The 20,193-nt window shown below is 36.6% G+C and overlaps 1 protein-coding gene across 5 annotated transcripts; it reads right to left on the bottom strand.

The window, feature by feature from the left end:
* Positions 1 to 10: 10 nt before the first annotated feature.
* Positions 11 to 19,420, bottom strand: LOC131334180 (uncharacterized). Of its 5 annotated transcripts, XM_058369086.1 has the most exons (21): positions 19,054 to 19,411; positions 18,031 to 18,090; positions 17,437 to 17,649; positions 17,161 to 17,242; positions 17,002 to 17,079; positions 16,849 to 16,908; positions 16,624 to 16,728; positions 14,980 to 15,090; positions 14,124 to 14,165; positions 13,373 to 13,483; positions 13,100 to 13,275; positions 11,553 to 11,689; positions 11,371 to 11,477; positions 11,213 to 11,255; positions 10,958 to 11,049; positions 6,667 to 6,715; positions 4,654 to 4,724; positions 2,768 to 2,887; positions 1,847 to 1,935; positions 1,040 to 1,085; positions 11 to 362 (listed from the first exon to the last, which is right to left on the bottom strand). In XM_058369086.1, exons 3-21 carry the CDS (start codon positions 17,511 to 17,513, stop codon positions 330 to 332), a joined length of 1,629 nt encoding a protein of 542 aa, XP_058225069.1. In that variant the 5' UTR covers positions 17,514 to 17,649; positions 18,031 to 18,090; positions 19,054 to 19,411; the 3' UTR covers positions 11 to 329. The 5 variants fall into 5 exon arrangements, with proteins under 5 accessions (XP_058225069.1, XP_058225068.1, XP_058225070.1 ...); XM_058369085.1 differs by lacking the exon at positions 18,031 to 18,090 and having other exon boundaries at positions 13,100 to 13,278; positions 19,054 to 19,412; XM_058369087.1 differs by lacking the exon at positions 18,031 to 18,090 and having other exon boundaries at positions 13,100 to 13,278; positions 13,394 to 13,483; positions 19,054 to 19,410.
* Between the last annotated feature and the right edge of the window lie 773 nt (positions 19,421 to 20,193).

The following is a 20,193-nucleotide window of genomic DNA, read 5'->3' as shown; positions in this document are numbered from 1 at the left end:
GACACATGTAAAATGACCAAATGGAGATGCTCTTACGTAAATTATTACAATACAGCACATATGCAAGGATCAATCCTCTGCAAAGAAAACCTTACAGAAATTATCAACTAAGACAATATTTGCAATTCACAGTCTAGAGTTGACTTCCTATATAGTAGTTATAATCACAGGGGTGTTTTACAAAGAAGGGATTTACTGTTTTCCGGCTAAAAAAATCTATGAACCTTATACAGATTTACTGGTTTTTTTTCTCTCCTCTTTTCCTTTACATTCTACAAAGAATGAATAATGACTTGTACGTACAGTGCCTAAATGAGAAAAACGAGGGTTTACGCTCTTCCTTTCTTCCTTTCATCCAACGCCTGCCCATAAAAGCAAAAGAATTCTTCCATGTTAATGAAATCGTTCCACTTATGGGATCAAAGACTTTAAATAAAAAAAAAAAAAAAAAAAGGTAGTTCAAAACAGCTTATCATGCAGTTGGAACTACGTGTGACGAGAAATACTAATGTATCTGTAGTGCCTTGAAAAATTCTAAGATCTTGAAACAAGGAGTGAAAATGACACGAGAGTTACAAAGCTCTATATGCATCCTAATCGAATAGTTACTATATCTACATAACCAATTCTAAAATATGAACTATTTTACCAGACTGGTGCATCTCACACCACATTCCTATGTACATTCATGATCAGAACAGATAAGAAAAACTTTTGAGAGCATCTTTTAAGTATGTTGATTATTCTAGAGACTAATCGTTGATAAGATTGGAGCTCGAGATTTTCACATTGAAGAATGTAGAAAGATCCCGAAATTTCAATGAAGCTAAGTTGCAAAGACTCATTCCTATAGAAATTGTTAGAGCTTGTCCCATATTGGTAAATTATAATCTCCAAAACTAGCATATGAGCCTAGGCACCGTCTTTACTCATTGCCAATTGGTTTTGAAACAAAAACAAATGATAGTGAATAATAGACACAAAAATATGGACGTCTATGGAAGACTAGCACAAAACGTCAGTGAACTGCAAACAATACCTTGCTTTGGAACATTCTCATGGTCAATACAAGAGTATCACGCATTCTGCAGATCCAAAAAAAGAAAAGAAAAAAGAGCACCACATCAGATATCAATGAACATATCGGGAGGGCACAACATCTTGGCATCCCAACAATTTCTCCTTTCTTTCTTCTCCCTCTACTGTATATCTAAAGATTAATGCTTCTGAGATATAAGTCAAAGTTAACAAGTAGTTTATTAAGGGTAATATAAAAAAACTGGTAGGTACACTAGGATCCAAACATTTGAAGTAGTCACTACAAATTAGGGAACAAGGGCAGGAACTCAACAGTAGAATTCCGATGCCCATGAGATACATGCACCAAAACAAATAGTGAAATGATGCATTTGGTATTGAAATCGATTTAAGCCCCTTAAAAGCGAAATCCAACTTCATATCTTTACTTCGTTGGAGGTTTACATTCTCATTCAGTTATTTTACGACATTATGAGAACAACATCAAATTAGACATTCAACTCCCTCAGAAAGTCCAATACCACATACACAAGGCTGTAACAAGCCAATCACATTAGTGACAGCGTCATTGGCTAAAAGGGGGAGCTGAAGGCTGAAATCAAGACCTTAACATCTGAGGTAATGCCAAGCAAATGCCACTGAATCACGTGGGTATTAGCGGACATAACAAGTTCTTCATAGTTCTCCCTTTACTGATTCTAATCTTATTGAGCTTAGAAAGGTGCAACACCACAATGACACATCATGGGAAAATGAAGAAGATGAATTCCAAGAAAACAATAAAGATAGCTGTAAGATGGTATCGTACCGAACATCATTATATGTGTTGAGCGGATGTGAAGAGCCATCTGAACGTGTTAAAACAAATTGAGTAGAGAGCCCACTAGGGATTTTGATCTGCAAAATTTATTTATCAGTGAAAACATTACAACTCACACCATGCTTCATAGGGAAACTTCATGTGGAAATAGTTATCATGTTAAGGAGAATTCTGAAAATCTTCTCACAGAATCGTGCCACAGAGACAACTCAGTTTAGTAAGGTGTCAATGAAGTATTACTCATGTATTTAAGCGTCATAAGTTGCGATTATTTTTTCTTCTCGCATCAGACGTCTACTGCTTAACTTTGGCTAATTAAACTAGCAGGTTAGCTTTGTACGGAGATCTTAAGGAAATAAAGGTTTACAAACAAACCAACGGACAGGGTATATTTATATTTTAGGTGCAGGTCCAGAGCTAGAAAATTTACCTTGGGGAGGCTTAGAGCATGAACTTTATGAACACAAAAATTTGGTTCTCGTAATCTTACCCCTTCCAAGATTAAGTTAAGCAACACTAGAGAATTTTATACAACATTGATATAAAAACAAAGAGTAAAGTGAAGGAATTTCCCTAGTTTTAGAGATCTGGCAACAGAAAGGAATGATAAGAACACTCAATAAGTTATTAGTCACAGAAAGAAAATCCAGATATCAAAATAACCTCAAGAAAGCAATTCCTAGACTTTTCAGAACGAAAATGTTAAATGACGCATTGTATAGTTCAACATGCAGGCAAGGTGACCGTCATAATCTAGATTCTAGAATGTCCAACAAGTTGAATTTTATGAGTTTTTAACAATTATCACAATTTTGATCATTTGAGGCAGCTTACAAACTAAATTCTTGAATCCCTACACCGCCTTTAGAATTTTCTTTTCAAGGCAATAAGCAATAGCGAAAAACATACCGATAAATCTTTAGAGAATTTCTCTGCAATTAAAGTTTCTTGGGATCTGTTATCCTTGATTTGGTAGCCAGATCGTTTCAAAACGAGAGTTGTTGGCTCCCAAGTCTCCGAAGCATCCATCTGTTGAAAATGTCCATGCAATGGAAACTTAGTTAAGAAATAATCATTTTAATGCTAATCTTTCAAAAATCAGGTCAAACAAAATCTTCAAACAGGTATATATCCATTTTATCATCTTAAGGGTAGAAAAACTAACAGAAGATTAAAATCTCAATTTACGCGGAATGATGATCCCATTGTCTCAGTCTCAGCAAGTGTATAAAAGAAGCGAATGTAACCATGGGTCTATGTATATTATCTGCAGGTGTAAACTCCTCCAAACATGCACACATTTCAGCCACATCCATCTTATGTTTACTCTCAAACCTCAACCATTCAGGAGTACAAAGAGGATCAAGAACCTTTTTGGTTTTGGGGAGATCATGACTATTTCATTAAATGCACCGAAAGGGGCACACACCAGGAGCATACTATAAGAAATATCAGCCACTCAATCTCTACAAAAGAAAGGTCTGCTACAAATTCAATAAAAGAAATATATGAATCACAAAACTTTCCTTCTGACAAAAACTGGAAGCTATGAAAAAGAGCCCAGTTGAGCCTAAGACACCCAAATTGGCCTTTTCAAGGTTCATCTACCCTTTCCCTCCAAATAGCACATCATGGATAATGGAGCAAAACCATGCCTTTTAGGAGAAGAGTCCATAAGAATATGTTTGGCCTTCTTTCAACATCAAAATCAAAATTTTACCAAGTCTAGTACGGTAAAAAAAAGAGGTCTCCTCTCATAGCACTGTCTACACGATTGTTCACACAAATGCACCGCTTAGAGAGGGACCAAAGGGGGTGCCGGGGGGGTCACAACAACTCTAAACTTTTGAGTAATCACATTTTCTTTATGCATATTTTGATACTAATCATAGAATTTTGGTGTTTTTGCCACTTCAAACTTTTAATGATTTTACTTTAGCCCTTTCAAATTTAAACTTTTCCCACATAGTCCCTCCAAACCAAAAAAGAAATGCATCCGACCCTCTCTTTTATCAAATTCCTACATCCGCTGAAGGTAACACTTCCCTAATCTCTTCTTCTTCCATCAAGCTCCCAGTGTGGTTAAGTTATCAAGGAGTATTCACCATCTTGGGTAGGAACTTCAAGTTTCTATCACCATCTTTCAGTCACAAAGACCGAGCACTCTACCCCTGCCAGATTTCCTCTACCAATTCAGTTTGCCTTTCTCAACCTTGACGTCCTCCCCCAATGTGGTTCCTCTTGCTTTAGGTTCCCCTCCCCTTGTTCATATCAATTCCTCCGTCAAATAGTAACCAGTATGTTGATAAAAACCATTAAACTTACACTTACATAGACTTGCCTACACGAGCATTTAATTCATGATTGTAACATCAAGATGAAGAGTACCAATTGTGAAAGATATTCAACACGAGAGAGAGAGAGAGAGAGAGAGAGAGAGAGAGAGAGAGAGAGATCTATTCTTCCAAAACTTTCAAACTAAGCATCATAAGTTCTTTTTCTCTTTGGTATCTAAAACATCAAAAATACTTCAAATTTGGAACATAATAGAAAGCAAAATTACACCATGCCATTTCTATCCGCATCACCACTATCCCCCCACGACCCCCTCATCATAAAAGAAACAAAAACCAACAAGTGCAAATATCTTCCAATCGGTATCTGGGTTTGACAATGCAAAAAATTTCCTATAATCTAGCAAATTCAGCGTGATATTGCTATGCCACTGTATATGCAATAAACATAAGTTAAACGATGCTCATCTTATATAAATTTGGAAGCTAAATTCAACCTACCAGCAGCAGAATACTAAATGTGGCTTCACCTTTAGAGACATAGGTGTCAATCTCCAATTGTATATCTCGGTCTGGGGAAACAAGAGTTCTTTTTAGAAAATATATTGACAATTATAACATCCAAGTAAAGAAGAGAGAGAGAGAAGCTATTAATCATGAATTTTTTCTTTCCCTCCATGTGTTTTTCATTCTTTTGACAATGAAATTAATGTAGCTTATATGTGCTAATTTCGCTCATTGCCTCCTCTTGGTTTGGACAACCATTTCGGAAGTATTTTGGAAAAGCATGTCTTTATCTACTTTAATTTATCTTGGAGGAGAGTATACCACTTCTTGTTAAAACTCATAAAATTATAACTTTACCCTCCTCCGATTTGGGCTTCATTGGATGTTTCAACCTATTAAGGAGTTCTACCTCTAGTTAAGTGATAAGTTCTGAAATATTGATATTTTAGCCCTCCAAACTACATTTGTTAGTCACTTATCTTCGCTACTTAATATTTATTTCGTCATTTTTGTGTTTATAGGTTCATCGAGCTCATTGCTCAAAATATTGGATAAAAAGAAGATTTAATAGCAGTGCGTGGTCAAAGTGCAAGGTTATTCCAAGTTGGAATAAGTTGGATTGTTAATTACTTGTTAAACAAAGTCTAAAGGGCCTTTCATGGAATTAATACCTTAAAGCCCTATAAAAAGAGGATGATGCTACTGACTTTGGAGTCAGCTTGTGGACGTGGAATTGGAGTCTGGAGGACTGACGTGTGATGAAGGCATCGGAGTCATTCGAATATGGAGATTCAATCAAAAACTTCTGATTCTCTCTTTCCCATGAGCGGGCTAAACCCTCTTCTAGGGCAGAGATGAAGCTCGAACTCCTAGTAATATAATTTACGTTTTGATTTAGATTTTTATTCAAATCATGGTTGTATGACTTTCAAGGATTTATTCACAATATTAATTCCTTCCATCAAATCTTGTGTATGAAATCATAGGTTTTATGCACGTTGATACAACGATTTTTAATTGTTTTATGATAATTGGTTGGATGGATTATACTACGTAAGACGCATCGTGTTGACGAAACGGTCCGTGCTTGATTTGAGACAGTTTGTGCTAGTAAGATGATTCGGGCTAGGTGAAGATAGTCCATGCCGATTGGTGATTTATAAATAATCATTAGGAGATATCACTAGGGCTTGCAATCCTACATTATCAGGATTGATTTGAATAGTTGACCTATAATCGAAACATATTCAGGTTATGAGGGGGAAGAGTGGATTTGAAACCCTAAAGTTTTTTCCCATAAACTCTTTTCTACATTTTTTATTGCTTTAATTACGGTTCAATAATTTTAAGAAATCAACAATCAATTAATATTTTTCTTGGATTAATATAGAAATTAATTGGAATTACTGTAACTCAGCCTTACAATCCCTGTGGCTGTGGAGTCATACTCGAAATACTTATCACTATTCGTTTGAATAGTATTTCATTTTATTAATTATTTTTGCACGGTAACAACACGATCATTAAGTCTTGAGATTCGAGTTACAAGGGGTTTACTGTCCTAAGAAACAATGATCCAAGCACTTTCCAGTTGGCATTTTAAATAAGTCCCAGCCATAAGCTCTCCTAATTGCTTGTAGATGCAGCAAATAAGCATTTCAAAATAAGACAGATGAATAGTTAATTCTGTTTTGAAACCGGGAAAATAGTTGTTTGAAGAGTATGACTAAGGAGAACTCTTTAACTTTGGATACCTTTTGGGCACTACCATTCTTCTCAGTTCGCAGTTCGCCTTATGATAAGATCAGTTGATTCCTCTTGTTAAAAGATTTTTATAAAAACAAGAACGCAATAGGAGAAAATAACATATTATAAGAGGTATAACTTCTGTTTTGTTCATTTCATCAGCAAAAGAAAGAAGAAACAAGAAAAAGAAAGAAAAATTCAATTTTGCATCATGTTGCCAAATAAAAGGAACAACAACTAAAAATGTCCTAATATACATACCACAGGTAATTTTGTTTTGACCATTAGCAAAAAGCCGCACCAGCTCCCCCTGATAACAGTAAACAGATAGACAAAAGATTTAGGAGCCCAAATTTTCATGCAATATGCCTACAAAACATATCCTGGTACAGAACAAGCAGAGAATGAGTAGCATTCAAGAGCATTACTTTTGCGGGGGAAAAAAAATTGAGTAGCATTCAAGAGCATTAAAATGTGAAATGTTCCATTCCCAGCAACACCAATTGAGGTCACAACAGATCTAGTCATTAAGACAGGCATTTGACGGAGTGATTAGTCTTCTCGTTGTTCATATAACATCGGTCATACTCCACTTATTTAGCAAAAAAACTTAAAGTGGAGAACCAATATTGGATAGTGGCAAAAACATATGAAAAATAAAAAGAGACACGTGTTTGTTTTTTGTTTTCTGTGGTGCGTGGAGAGAGAGAGAGAGAGAGAGAGAGAGAGAGAGAGAGAGAGAGAGAGAGAGATTCTAATTAGCTAATAAGGACATGAATTTCCAAAGGGGGAAAACATTTAGGACCAAAAAAAAAAACAGATAAGAGAAGCATGAGGTAAGTTTGAATGTCATGAAAAGAACAAAATAGCCAATAGAAGATGGTGGAATTTGTCCCACGTTGGTCAAGTGTCTTCTCCAAAACTAGTATACGGCAGCATCTCCTTTCATTGGCAATTGATTTTGAGTTGGACGGTTTAATATGGTATCAGAACTAGGGTTTTGCAGAATTTCGTTATTGATTGATAGTTTGTTCCACATTGTTTGTGCCACAAGTACACATATATTTGTTGTGATCCATGTGTTATGGATCGTTTGTTTACCCCTCCGCGTGCGAGTCAAGAGTCGCAAATGTGGGGGAGTGTTGAAGTATGTCCCAAAACGGTTAATTGTCTCCTCCAAAACTAGTATATGAGCCTGGGCGGCCTCTCCACTCATTACCAATTGGTTCTAAGTTGGATGCTTTAATTGAAGAAAATTGTCAGAAGTCCCTTGTCATGTTGTAACTCATTACTTACTAAGAAAAATACATCATAGAACTTTCATTACAAAGAATTACGAACTAAATGCAGTCAGGATCAGCATTACAATGCCTTTCAAAAAAAAGGATCAGCATTACCATACCAATAATCATGAATATTCCTTTTTGAATATGCGTGAATGTTACAGCTAAAAAACTACGTTAAGTAATGTTAAATTAATGTTTTTCCCCAGCTGGATCTCTCAGACCATGAGGCTTGAACAAACACATTTAATAATTAAGATGTCCATAGCAAGGTAAAGTACATGTCCTGACAACCCTTCCCTCTGGTGAGCGCAGAGCATCACACTTCTCGTTGTACTTATTTCACCATTCCACACAATCATTAAATGGTTTCCTTTTATCAAATGAGGTTGATTCACACACCTGGTAACAATATTATTTCATAAAATTGGAAGAAGTTCTACAAAACCTTCTCACATACAGTACGGTTTCTCCTTGCCACCTTACTATAGCTACAGAATTCACTAAATCACTCTTAGGTTATTAAACGAACACTTGATCAACGGTACAGAACATTCTGTCTGTGTGGTGTAAATGGAGCCAACCTAGAGTTTTTGCTTAGTTCAGAAGTTCATTTTATATTTTACCTAGTTTAGGGAATTCTTGTGTTGGTTGGTATGTTTACTGTCTTGGAAATAACTGCACATATCAAAGCTATTTTTTATTTGCTAAGGAACATATACCAAGGCATGGTTGTACTCAGCATTTCAAGTTTTCGATTGTGCAGTCTACTCATTTGTAGGATGTTGTGGTTTATATCACGTCTTATGAAGAATTGTGAATAAAACAGGACGGTAGAGAATGGGAAGAGAGACAAAGAAGGAGAAAGGCACAAGTGGACGGCTAGAGAGAAGTTGTCGGTACTGAGTGCATAAAATTATGCCCATAAGGTGACAGAAAGGAAAACGATGTTATTTGATGAGGTAACAAAAAGGAGAAAATACTAAAATTCTACCGAAACTAAAGTTTCTAAGAGCTAAATCTCAATATTCATGAATTAACTCTTCATCCAATGCTTTTTCGATCCTCATTCATAAGCCAGGAATATCTGGCACTTTAAGGAATCCTGAACAAGCACTAGTGGCGGTTAATTGGTTTTCAGTATGCCATTGGGTCCTTCTACAAACTGATTTAAATAGCTTATTCTGCTTTCCCTCAAGCTGTTCCGCTCCTAAAGCTGAAGCATTCATTTTCCAACCTAAATAAGCAGAAGCTTTTTCACTCTTCAGCTTTCCCCAGTTTTCTTCTTTTTGATTTTGATAATTTATCAGCTTAATATACTCTTTAGATCAATCATTCAATCTTATTGACCGTGAAAATTCATTGGAAATACAAACATGTAGTTCATATAGTCATGTACAAACCAATCTCCTGTTTCCAAAACACCCAAAAAAACCAAAACAAATCCATTTATAACTGTATGTCTCATCCACCTGTTTACCAATTCACAAATTTCATTACATAGAACCTGCTCAATTCAAGCTAAGAAGTATCTGCTGCTACTTCATTAAATGAACACGTCTGTACTCCCATTTGAGGCTTCTAAATGGACCTATATAGCAGATAATCACTGCCCATGATATTGCAATTGTCCTTCTCTTTTCTTGGCATTTGAGTTTTGTTCACTCGTTTTGGAAGGTTTGCATTCCATCTTCTTGTACTTTCCTTTCCTTCGGTGATAAATTCTCATTTACCAGAACACTAACGAAACAGAATATTGCAGTTTCAAATGCAACATGATCAATCAGAGTGATTGAGGTCCCTAGGAAAAATATTGTGGGGCATTATGCAAAGCTAGAGCCATGGTAAATAGATGTCGAGATAGTGTGAAGGTGCTTAGCTCGTCCAGAGAACGAAAATACCCTCCCCATGCAAAAACGTTCCAAAGAAATTAAGGAACACATGGTGCACACATTGGGATACATAGATAGTGAAGAGAGGAAAGAGTGAAAACCAGTAATGTGAAGAACTGATGTAGGGAAGACAGAGTAGACAACTACAGCCTAATATTGAGATAGCGGCAGTTTTGGAAAATGGAAATCATTGAATTAGGTTTGTTATAAGGTAGGATAAGGATTCGAGGAATGGAAAACATAAGTTACGTGGGGGTTTCAATAGTTGTAGGTTAGAGGATTCTGAGATGTAAGGTTGGCTGAAGTTATGGGAAACAATTATCTATTGTGTCTGGTGTTCAAAGCTAGGGGAAGTACATTGCAAACTAAACTGTTTCATATGAAGACACTGCTTTTGGAAGTACATTCGCCCGAGCAAGAATGTTATAAGCCAACCTCAATAAAAAGATACATTATCACCCAGCTCTAAACACTAACCATCTATGCATGGAGTAACACACCATAACCGAATTAAACTTCTTCGCTTCAAGTATAAATATGGCTCGAGATTTTTGGTGCGACAAGAGAGATCAATGGTAGATAGGCGTAGCTGTATACCAATTAGACCGATACCATGGCAAAACTAACTTCTTTTATTACTCTCCAATTACTGAATCATTCAACAGAATTAACCCATTTCCTACAACATACGCTTAACCTTCTTGATTCAAATCGGTTCATGAAATGAGTAGGATTATGAATGACGATATGATTCTTGAGTCTCGACTTGGTAAGTATGTTTTCTTCACAAATGGTCGAGCTGGTTATGACTATGTCATAATGGACTAAATCAATAATTTAGACTTGGAGAGCATCACAGGCCTTTCTCCATATAAATCTTTTTCTAAAAAGTAGCCGTAAGAACAAAGCAAACTAAATCACAACTTCAACCTAGTGGAACGTGGGCCTGACTAAGCATTTTAGCGAACATGTATGCACACCACACCAACCTCAAGACTTTGAAATCACACATTATTAGCAAACTTAGAAATATGAAAATAAATAACTATGCCAAAATTGTGACCAAAATACTTAATATGCTGAGCAAAACACTAGAAAAATGCACTCCTTGGGCAAGATGTCTCAATGACCATCCACCATACAAGGAGGCAGCATAAGGACTACCAATGACAACCAAACCATTGTGACTAAATATCACACTCCACTAATGGGATTCCTTCAAAATATGTGACATATTTGTTCAGTGCAGGTTGCTTGAGTTTTTTTGCATACTAAAAGATCCTTTTAAGCTCAATCTCATTTCAGCACAAGAAGATAGTTCTATACGGAAGTATTATACAACAAGACCACATCTTTAAACTAAGGTTTGTAGAAAACCTGACGGCCTCGGTCATCCATTGGTATGCACTCAACGGCAATATGTTTATCCACATCATCGGCAGTGACAACATATTCTGGATTTGTAGCTCCTGAATGCCAAAAGGAGAGAAAGTGAGAGAGGGAAAACAAATTAACAAAGAAGAAAAAGATTATGGAAATCAATTTCTTTCAGTCTGAGTATTTTATTGCCAAAAAAGTTACTGTCAAAAGACAACTACGCATTAAGTAGATAAAGGTCATTCCAATACTTACCCTCTATGTACTGCCTTGTTCCATCCTGAAGATGACGAACCCACTGACATGCAAAAAATATTGTTTATGAAAAGGAAGTTAACTATTAAATGTATGGGGTACGGGTCACGGATTAACTATTTCTCATGTAAAAGGAAGTATGAAACAAAACACTTTACCTGGAACATGCAGAGAGAAGTTCCACGAACAGGAAATCCGCATCCTAGAAGTCGGTACCCCGGTTTAGCCTCGCCAATGATTTGGAATTCCTCTATCCCAGGGCCCTCTTCAAATTGCAACAGATCAAGTTAGACTATATGGAATTCTGATCACATCTTTTGCAAATAATAAGATCCACTACCTTCTGAACGAAAAGAATCAAACTCATCATGCCTGGTTGGAAAACGAAATGAAGGGTCGCGTGTCTTTTCTTCAGGTGAATCAGACCTTATATTCGCCCCAGCTGTGTCTGATGAACCATCTGGGCCCACAAACCTCCTGAAAATTGCAGTATATCAAGAAGAAATTGCAGGAATTATTATTTTGAAGAGCAACAAATAGATCATTATGAACAGATGGTATATAGTTCAATTATAAAAAAGAGGACAAGTCTGCTTAGAGGAAAAAAGAAACGAGAAGGCAAACCAAAAAGATGTATTGCCAAGAAAGTAGGTGTTGCCGAAGCCAACCAGGAAGCACAATGAGGGCTCAACCCTCACCCAATTAGGGAGCAAAAAATAGCTCAATCTCAGAGGAGGGAAGAGGGAGAACAAGGCATTGGGATTGTGGTCTACAGAGGATCACTTGGCACATCCAAGAGGGTGCCCAGCTCCCTTGGTACACAAATTAATGGCTTTTTTGACATTTTTCTCCGTCCCTCTCCGTAGTTTGATGATTTACATGTTAGATCACTAATTGTCCCAAAAGGTTAAGCTGTTAAAAAGGTTCAAACAATGCATGTCAAGTTCTCCAACCCTTTCATCACATGCAAACCTATCTTGAACGACAAACAACCTTACACAAAGCAAAGTCGAATGAAACTGGGAACCAGGTTACCAGGGCATAGAAGGGGAACAAATGCTTCGAAGAAAGAGAACTGATTGACTTGAACAGAAGTCCTCCCCCAACCTTTGCTTCAAATACCATGTTTGGCTATCACTTACCAATTGTCCTAGAATCTAATTTTGTTGGAAAGGGGACAAATAACGCACATTAAAGCGCTCCAATATTACCACTAGTATCCTATTTATCCTTTCCATACTCCGATGGCGACATCTTCTTTGAGAAGTTTCTTCTTTTGAAGGTCTCCATATTTTCAGGCATCTCACTATTTTGTTCTTATCTACAAGAAGAAGCATAAGCACAGGCTTCGTTTCCTGCAAGAGAAACTTAATCATAATGGAAACATCAAGGTTCAGAAATCAACTCAGCATAGCCTTAACCCCAACTGTTTGGCCAGCTATGACCTTCAGTCTAACCACAAGTTACCATGTCTATTTCCTTACATCCGCAACCCTCACTACTGTCGTCAGTCTTTACTTTTCCTAAAGTCACACTCTACCTAGATCATGTCGTATTCCTCAATAGTGAAGCCATTAGCGCTTAGATGCACAAAGCAAGATCATCGTTTAAATTATCCCTAATGATATCTCCATTAGATCGTGGCTCTACCTCCTCAAAAGTATGCTCATTCCCACTCTATTCCTAGGTTATGCCTCAATCTCAGCAGTCAGCATTAAACTTCCAGCCAAGCTCATTGCCAAAATTTTGCAACACAAAGGATTGGAACAAAATAAAAGTCCGTACATAGCTACAAAAAAAAAAAAAAAAAATGCAAAAATATTACGAGAAACAAACAGAACAGTGGGGGAAAAGACCAAATTATTCAAACAAATGTTCGATGCCTACCTATCGTTACTGGGTGAGACCTTCTGTGAGCTGCCATTATGTAATAGTTCTTGCATCTCACCATGTACAAAGGGTGTCATTTGTGGAAGATCGCTGCCATGCATATTTCTTAACAAGTTATCATTTGGTTCCAAATGTTGCTCTGTATACCGATTAGGGACCAAAGAATGCCAATCCTGCTTCATGAACGAAGGAAAAGAATTCAAAAGAATAAGAAAACAAAGAAAATAAGCAAACTGCATTAGACGATAAGGTCAATAAATGAAAAGCTGCCTGAAAATATGGCGACTGTACTGAGGATCTATGAGGAAGTTGGCCATCTCTTTCAAGCCATCCATCCCTGGCATGATTTCCCGCCATAGACATTATCTCCTCAATTTGAGCCTGTGATTGAAGTAGCTTTAGCCTTAATAAATGCTTATTAACTCTGCTGTCAGCAATAAGGTATGCTAAATGGGAAGCTGCTACTTTCTTTAGTCAGTTTGCTTTATTTTATAGTATTTCAAAGCAAAATAGGGGAATAGAAAACACACTACAATCAGACATTACAAAAATCATTCACTAAAGTTTAGCAGAACATCAAACAAGCATAAATAGCATCACCATCATTATATCAGAAGATAAACCTCCAGATGTACCAGAATGAAAAACAAGACTTTCATAGTTGATGCCAATACTCAGACAACACTTTGGCAACTAGAACTCATTTCCCACCTTACTCAAAATAATTGACTTCTTAAGTCTCTCCACAAATAAATCACTCAAGCACTGGCCAGTTATATTTAGCAGACAATACCCAGCAATTGCCCAAAGACAACCTGAATAAAGAGACTATCTTTCCTAATACAGGACAACAGAACTGATAAATCTACAGACCATGAGTCACTTTGAAATCAACTTGCAGATAACTACATAACGTTAAGTTGTTAAAACATGGCAATTACAAGGACAAAAACCTTCTAGTTCCAATTTCACATTTGTAAGCAAAGATAATGCATATGCAATTACAGGACAACAATCTTACATGTGAAGTTCTTAACTGCAACTGCAGTTGATCATGCAAGTGCTGCAATAATTCAATAAACGGTAAGCCTCCTTGAACAGAATTGAAATAAGTAAATAAGAAAATGTTAGTAAAGCAACTTACCTACAAGCCTAAAGAAGGCTTAATAAAGCAAAGGTAAGGATTTTAACAGATTTTAAGTCCATAAATTTTTGGGAAGGGGGGAAATTCTGAGGATATTTCTAACATGAAAATGTCAAACATTGTATTGCGCAAATAGATTTCCCAAACTCAAATCTCAAATGTTGGATTTCTAAGAATATTGTCACACCACTAAGTACTATTTCTTGATGATTTATAATATTACATCCTGCGTTAGATTCCTAAATCACTACCCCTATACTTCAGAAAGGCAAGAGGGGAAAAAAGAAAAAGGTTTAAACAGAAGCTTACAGCACAAATTGTTCCAAATAATTAGCTGTTGCAAAATGGAAGAAACAGCGCATATCAAGCTAAGCAACACCTATATTTTCATGTTTATGTGCTTATGTCACACAAATCATAGAAGTGGATGATACGTGGAAACCATGCCCATGTCTCCTATTAAGGTAGTTTACAGGATCTAGCTATCCATTTTTAAGTAACTAAAGAGTACAGAAAATCTTAGGCCCAAGAATTGATCGGATCCACGAATATAGGAAATATTGAGCACCTTTCAGCGGGCCATACTAATTTAAGCAAGCATAGCAGCTACAGTAGTCTCAGCGAAAACAACCAGATCTGAACTTTTGTTGCTTGATAAGTAAGTGGAGGTTAGCAATGCACGGGCAGCGAATCTGAAAGCCGCCTTTTTATCCACATACCATAGTGTTCATACCTTTACATTACTGGAAAGAGTTGAGGCGTTAATAACACGAGGCCAAATGCCATATTCAGCAAGTAAACCCAACATGGATGACACGAAATCATATCTTTCATCCTCTGCAACCTGAATCACAATTGCAGTTTCAAAAGTTGCAATCACCAAACATAAAACAAAAGTCAAAAGGAAACCACTCAAGAATTACCAGAAGTGGAAAGCATCATCAGATTCACTCAAACATTACTATCAGAATCCAACATACTCGTTCATTTCTTTTGACAAAAAAAAGGAGTATTACCAATAGCAACCATCCTTTTTGTAGAATAACAGAATTATGCATACATATGCATATAGTAATTTGCATCAATCAGAACCTGAAAGCGTAGCTGTTGGGGTTTCCACTCATCAATAAAAGATATCGGCGTTGAAGCCTAAACAAAGACTATTGATTGTACGACAATCAAGAGGCCTGAGTCGTCCGAAGGAAAGTGCCCATGGTAGTAGTACCTGTTTATTTATTTGTCCTACATTAGTAAGTTGCTTTATCATTGTTGTTTCTGTACTTTCATATCTGCTGGTACCCTCGATTAAAGTGTGTATTCTATGCATTAGGCTCTATTTGGCCCTTAGTAACACGAAGCATGAGTGGGGGCGGAGAAGCAGAGGCACCTAGAAGCTCTTAAGGTTGGGAGTGCATAAGGAGCGTATACAATTATATATAGATATAGATAGATATATAAAGTATCTTTAAATACTTAACCATTAAAGAAAAAATTTTACTTATTGAGAAGTTTCCCAATCTTAAAGGGTAATTGCTGGAAGTTAGATATTTTCAATTAGCAAAACTTCTTGACTGATTATAATTTTCATATTCTTATTTCCACAATGTCATAACTCCTTAAAAGTAAGAGAATAACTAACTTAATAACCCGATAAGCTCCCATCTTAGTTTGGAGCGAGCTCCCATCTTGGGAACGCCGATTCAAGCTCCCGTCTTGAGAGCGCACCCATTATAGAAGGATCCTTCGACTAAGATTTGGCCTTTAGAGGATCTGTAAAAGGGGCTTTTTAAATCCAAATTCGCAAAGTAACAACAATATATCAGTAATGATGCCATATAAGGAATGTCTCTTATAAAAAAGAAAAAAAAAAGAGTGAAAGGAAAACCTAAAACATCTATTGATGCATAACACACAAGCAAGCACGCGCGCACACACAGAGAGAAGAAGAAGAAGAAGAAGAATGTAATCTGTAGGCAATGGTTGTTTCTTATCAGAAGAAGAAGATGAAGAATGTAATCTGTAGGCAATGGTTGTTTCTTATCAGAAGAAGAAGATGAAGAATGTAATCTGTAGGCAATGGTTGTTTCTTATCAGAGAGTTGATCTGGAAGGAATGCTTCCATCGAACCAGTGGTAGGCCTCGGCTATGTTTTAGCAGCCAAAGTATACTCAATAGGGTAATTAAAGGAATGCTTAAAAGATGCAACGGCACAAAGCATAGCTATTCCAGACAAAAAATTCAGCCCAAGTCTGATTAGCTCTATTCATTCAGTAAATTAGTCTGGAAACAGCATTACAAAAGAGGAAAAATTAGGAAGTTGAGGAAAATAGCAAAAAAATCAAAACAACAAATGTTCAGGACTGAAACTTTGATTTACCTTCAACTCATGAGTCAATCTAAGATGTTCTTCCAGATCGCCTTTTCTGAACGCCAATTGGTTTGAGGCAGAAGCTATGGTTTCAAGTTGCTTCTCATCAACAGCCTATTCCTCAATATCACATAAGTCAAGAGATTCAATATCGTGCAATGAAGGGTGATATCCACCAATGATACCATAAAACCAGCAATGCGAGAGCTAATAATTTCCAAGAAATGGACCAACCAGTCGTAAACCAGCTAATGTTTTTTCCAGAGCATATTTCTCATTCAAAAGTTGCAGTTCCTGATACGAAAGAGATACCATGCCACAGTTATGCACGTGAGGTGAAGCTCATGTCTACGTCGGTGTTATACCATACTTTGGGAAATCAAATACCTTAACACAGGAAACTGCAATTTGTTCACGAAGATTAAGAATTTCCTCCTGCTGTTCTCTGACCCTTGAGTAAAGTTCCTATTCACAAAATTGAACTATCGAATAACTAACCACAAACGCATCAGTTACCATATGGCAGGTTGTATAAATGGCAAGTACCATGGACTCTGGATCATGAACTTGGTTAAGCGTACTGTCATCCGTCAAATCCCTAGATATAGCATTTGCTTCAGGACCGTGCCTACCAAACGAAAAGGAGACGGATCAAAATCAATGACTTGTTCCATGACGTGTCACATAATGTCAAACAACTCAGATATCCGGCTTCTGAGTTTGGAACTTCTAAATTACTTTAAATGGCTTGCATTCCAAAAAGTGCTGACAAAAGGCATACATTTTTGCATCACGCAGTCATTTAAGTGATCAAGGGATTACCTGTTTGAAATATCAGGTCTCCATGTCTGAGCCCGATCATTATCATGACCATTCATAGAGCTCCTATTGGACGACATTGAATCGATATTTCCAAGTCCAGGCAAAACTTATTGCACGAGAGCTAAATTCCTTCATTATTATCAAGTGAATCTAGCATTTCTCCTTCTATTACCATGAGCCATATTTCTTGAGCACGATTCCTACTCCCAGATACTGCAAATAGTAACAAGTACCTACTACAAGTAAGAAGCTAAATTCTGAAATGATATACAGCAGATATCGCATTACCCTCTCAGGAAATGACATCCCCAGGAGGTGCATGAAGCAATCCAGTAGTCCATGAATGAAATAAAGAAGAAAACTAATAACATAATATACATTCTTAAATATCGCACACCCCTATCATGATTTGGTTGTTCTTTTACTGCATGCTTCAAGGATTGCAAGTGACCCTATGGGTCTCAACCATCGGTAACAGGGAAAATCTTATGTGAATTTACTTAACCTACTACAATAAAGTAGTATTAAGGGAGTCAGCGGAAACGTGGGGAAAGCTCTCCAAATTAAGTGAAATGGTACACTCTATGAGCCTACCTGTTCATACTGCCCACATGCTACTGTACACTGAATATGAGATATACCAAGAACAGGCCCCTGTGAATATTAACTGAACATGAATGAGAATTTCATTTCGTACAACACAGCAACAGAGATAAGGTTTCCCGAATAATTGGTATGTGCGATAGAATAGGAGTACTTTATTTGCATTTTACCAGGCACAAAAGAAGGAAAACATCCCAAAATATTTAGAAACAAGCAACCCCGTATGCTTATAAAAGAGTGCCCCAAGAACATCCCGGAGTGATCACACAATTATCAAAATTCATCAGCCAAATAAACAAAAAATCTACTTCTTTGGACAAACTAAACTTTTAAATAAGTTTGTGGAAGACAGTCCAAGAATCAGTCCAAGATAGAAACTAAATAAATAAAAAATTCCAAGCAGGCCTTGATAGTATAACGGGCCTGGGGATTGTGTCCTCTGCTGGCCCCCCGAAAGCCCTCAATCCAAAATAATGATGATTACACAAAAATAAGCATGAAACAATCTAAAGGAACAGAAGAAGATGAATAAAAAACCAAACACACTGAAGTTCAAGAAAGAGACCTAAAAAAGAATGCATAGACCAATAAATTAAACATAGTTAAATTGAAATCGGGTACTCGAGGGATAACAAAGACGCATGAGCATAACAATGACCTAAAAAAAGAATGCATAGACCAATTAATTAAACATGGTTAAATCGAAATTGGGTGCTCGAGGGATTAAAAAGACGATGATCATAACACATGCAATCAAGAAATAAACAGAGATGACGTAAACAAAGAACAAGAACCCAAACATACACACACACAACTAGATATACCTAAATTCAACAGAATGCATAGTACAAACAAATTCAACTGAATTAAAAACCCAAATTTTGGGTCCTCTTACTGAAACTACGCAATCAGATATTGAAACAATTGCAAAGAGAAATCAACAGAGATGCAGTACGAAAACCCAATTCACAAAAGCATTTAAAAGATAGTACGTCTACATTGAAGAGAGTTTACCTTTAGTCTTGCGGAAGTAAACTTGACAGCCAGAACCTTCAATTCAAGGAAGAAGCGAGAGAGAGAGAGAGAGAGAGAGAGAGTCGACGGGGATGAAAGTCAAGACGGGGGGTCGTTAAAAAAAGGAGTCAAGAATTGGAGAGTGGTGTGAAAGCAGACAGTTCAGACTTCAAACAAGGGAATGTAAGTGTGAATATTTGTGGGTTCTTGCCTTCTTGGAGGTAAAGAAATAGTAATTTTTAATATACTTTTTGGGAGGAGACAGGCGGGCGTTTAATGAAGCACAAGTGGGATTCTGGTAATATCCCAGGAAAAAGGCGAAATCCAGAGGTTGTTCTGATGTGGGAATTTATGCCGTAGATTTAGGAAAGATGTGCGGATGCTATTTTTCGCAGTCCGAAGAGAAGGGAATCCTGCGTATTCTCGTTTTTAGAAGGTTGAGACAGTATAGACACCCCGTAGAGCTAAAAATAAATCGAGCCATTAGTAAATTACTATATGAGACTTGACTTTGTAAATATTTATTTAAATTTAGTTGTTCGTAAATTGCATACTCAACGAATTAAATCTGAGGCTCAATTTTAAACTCATTTAATGAATGAACCAAACTTGACAGTACTCAACTCGATTAGGCTGGCGAACTTGGAGTATATATTTATCACATATAAGAATTTCACGTATAACATTATTGTCATTATATATGTATAAACCTTTATGTGTACATACATAATAAATATTTTATAACTTGTAAAAGATAAAACTTTAAAAGTACTTATAAACTTATATTTTATTATGTTTCTATAATTTTATATATGTCGTATGTACGAAATAAAAAAATTTATTTGCAACTCTAGACTTGAATATCTAGTATTTTTTTACTCATTTAGATGCGTGAAAAAAACTAAGTCTAACTCAAACCTAGTCAACAAGCGAACACAAATTTGCTTGAAAACTCAAATTTGGTTATCAAAAAACAAGTTCGAGTGTGCCTCAAAACCTAGGCAACAAACGAACATAAATTCGCTTGAAAACTCAACGAACGGACTTGGATATTTTAAAACTCTAGTTTGGATTTGTAGTCGAATGTTCCAAAAAAGACAGAGGATCTGTATCTGCCTAAAAGAGAATCCGCAATGGTAA

Source organism: Rhododendron vialii, chromosome 7a, assembly GCF_030253575.1.
Source record: "Rhododendron vialii isolate Sample 1 chromosome 7a, ASM3025357v1".
Lineage (NCBI taxonomy): Eukaryota > Viridiplantae > Streptophyta > Magnoliopsida > Ericales > Ericaceae > Rhododendron > Rhododendron vialii.
Note: the sequence above shows the minus strand (reverse complement) of the source record. Positions and strands in the feature narration are given on the sequence as shown.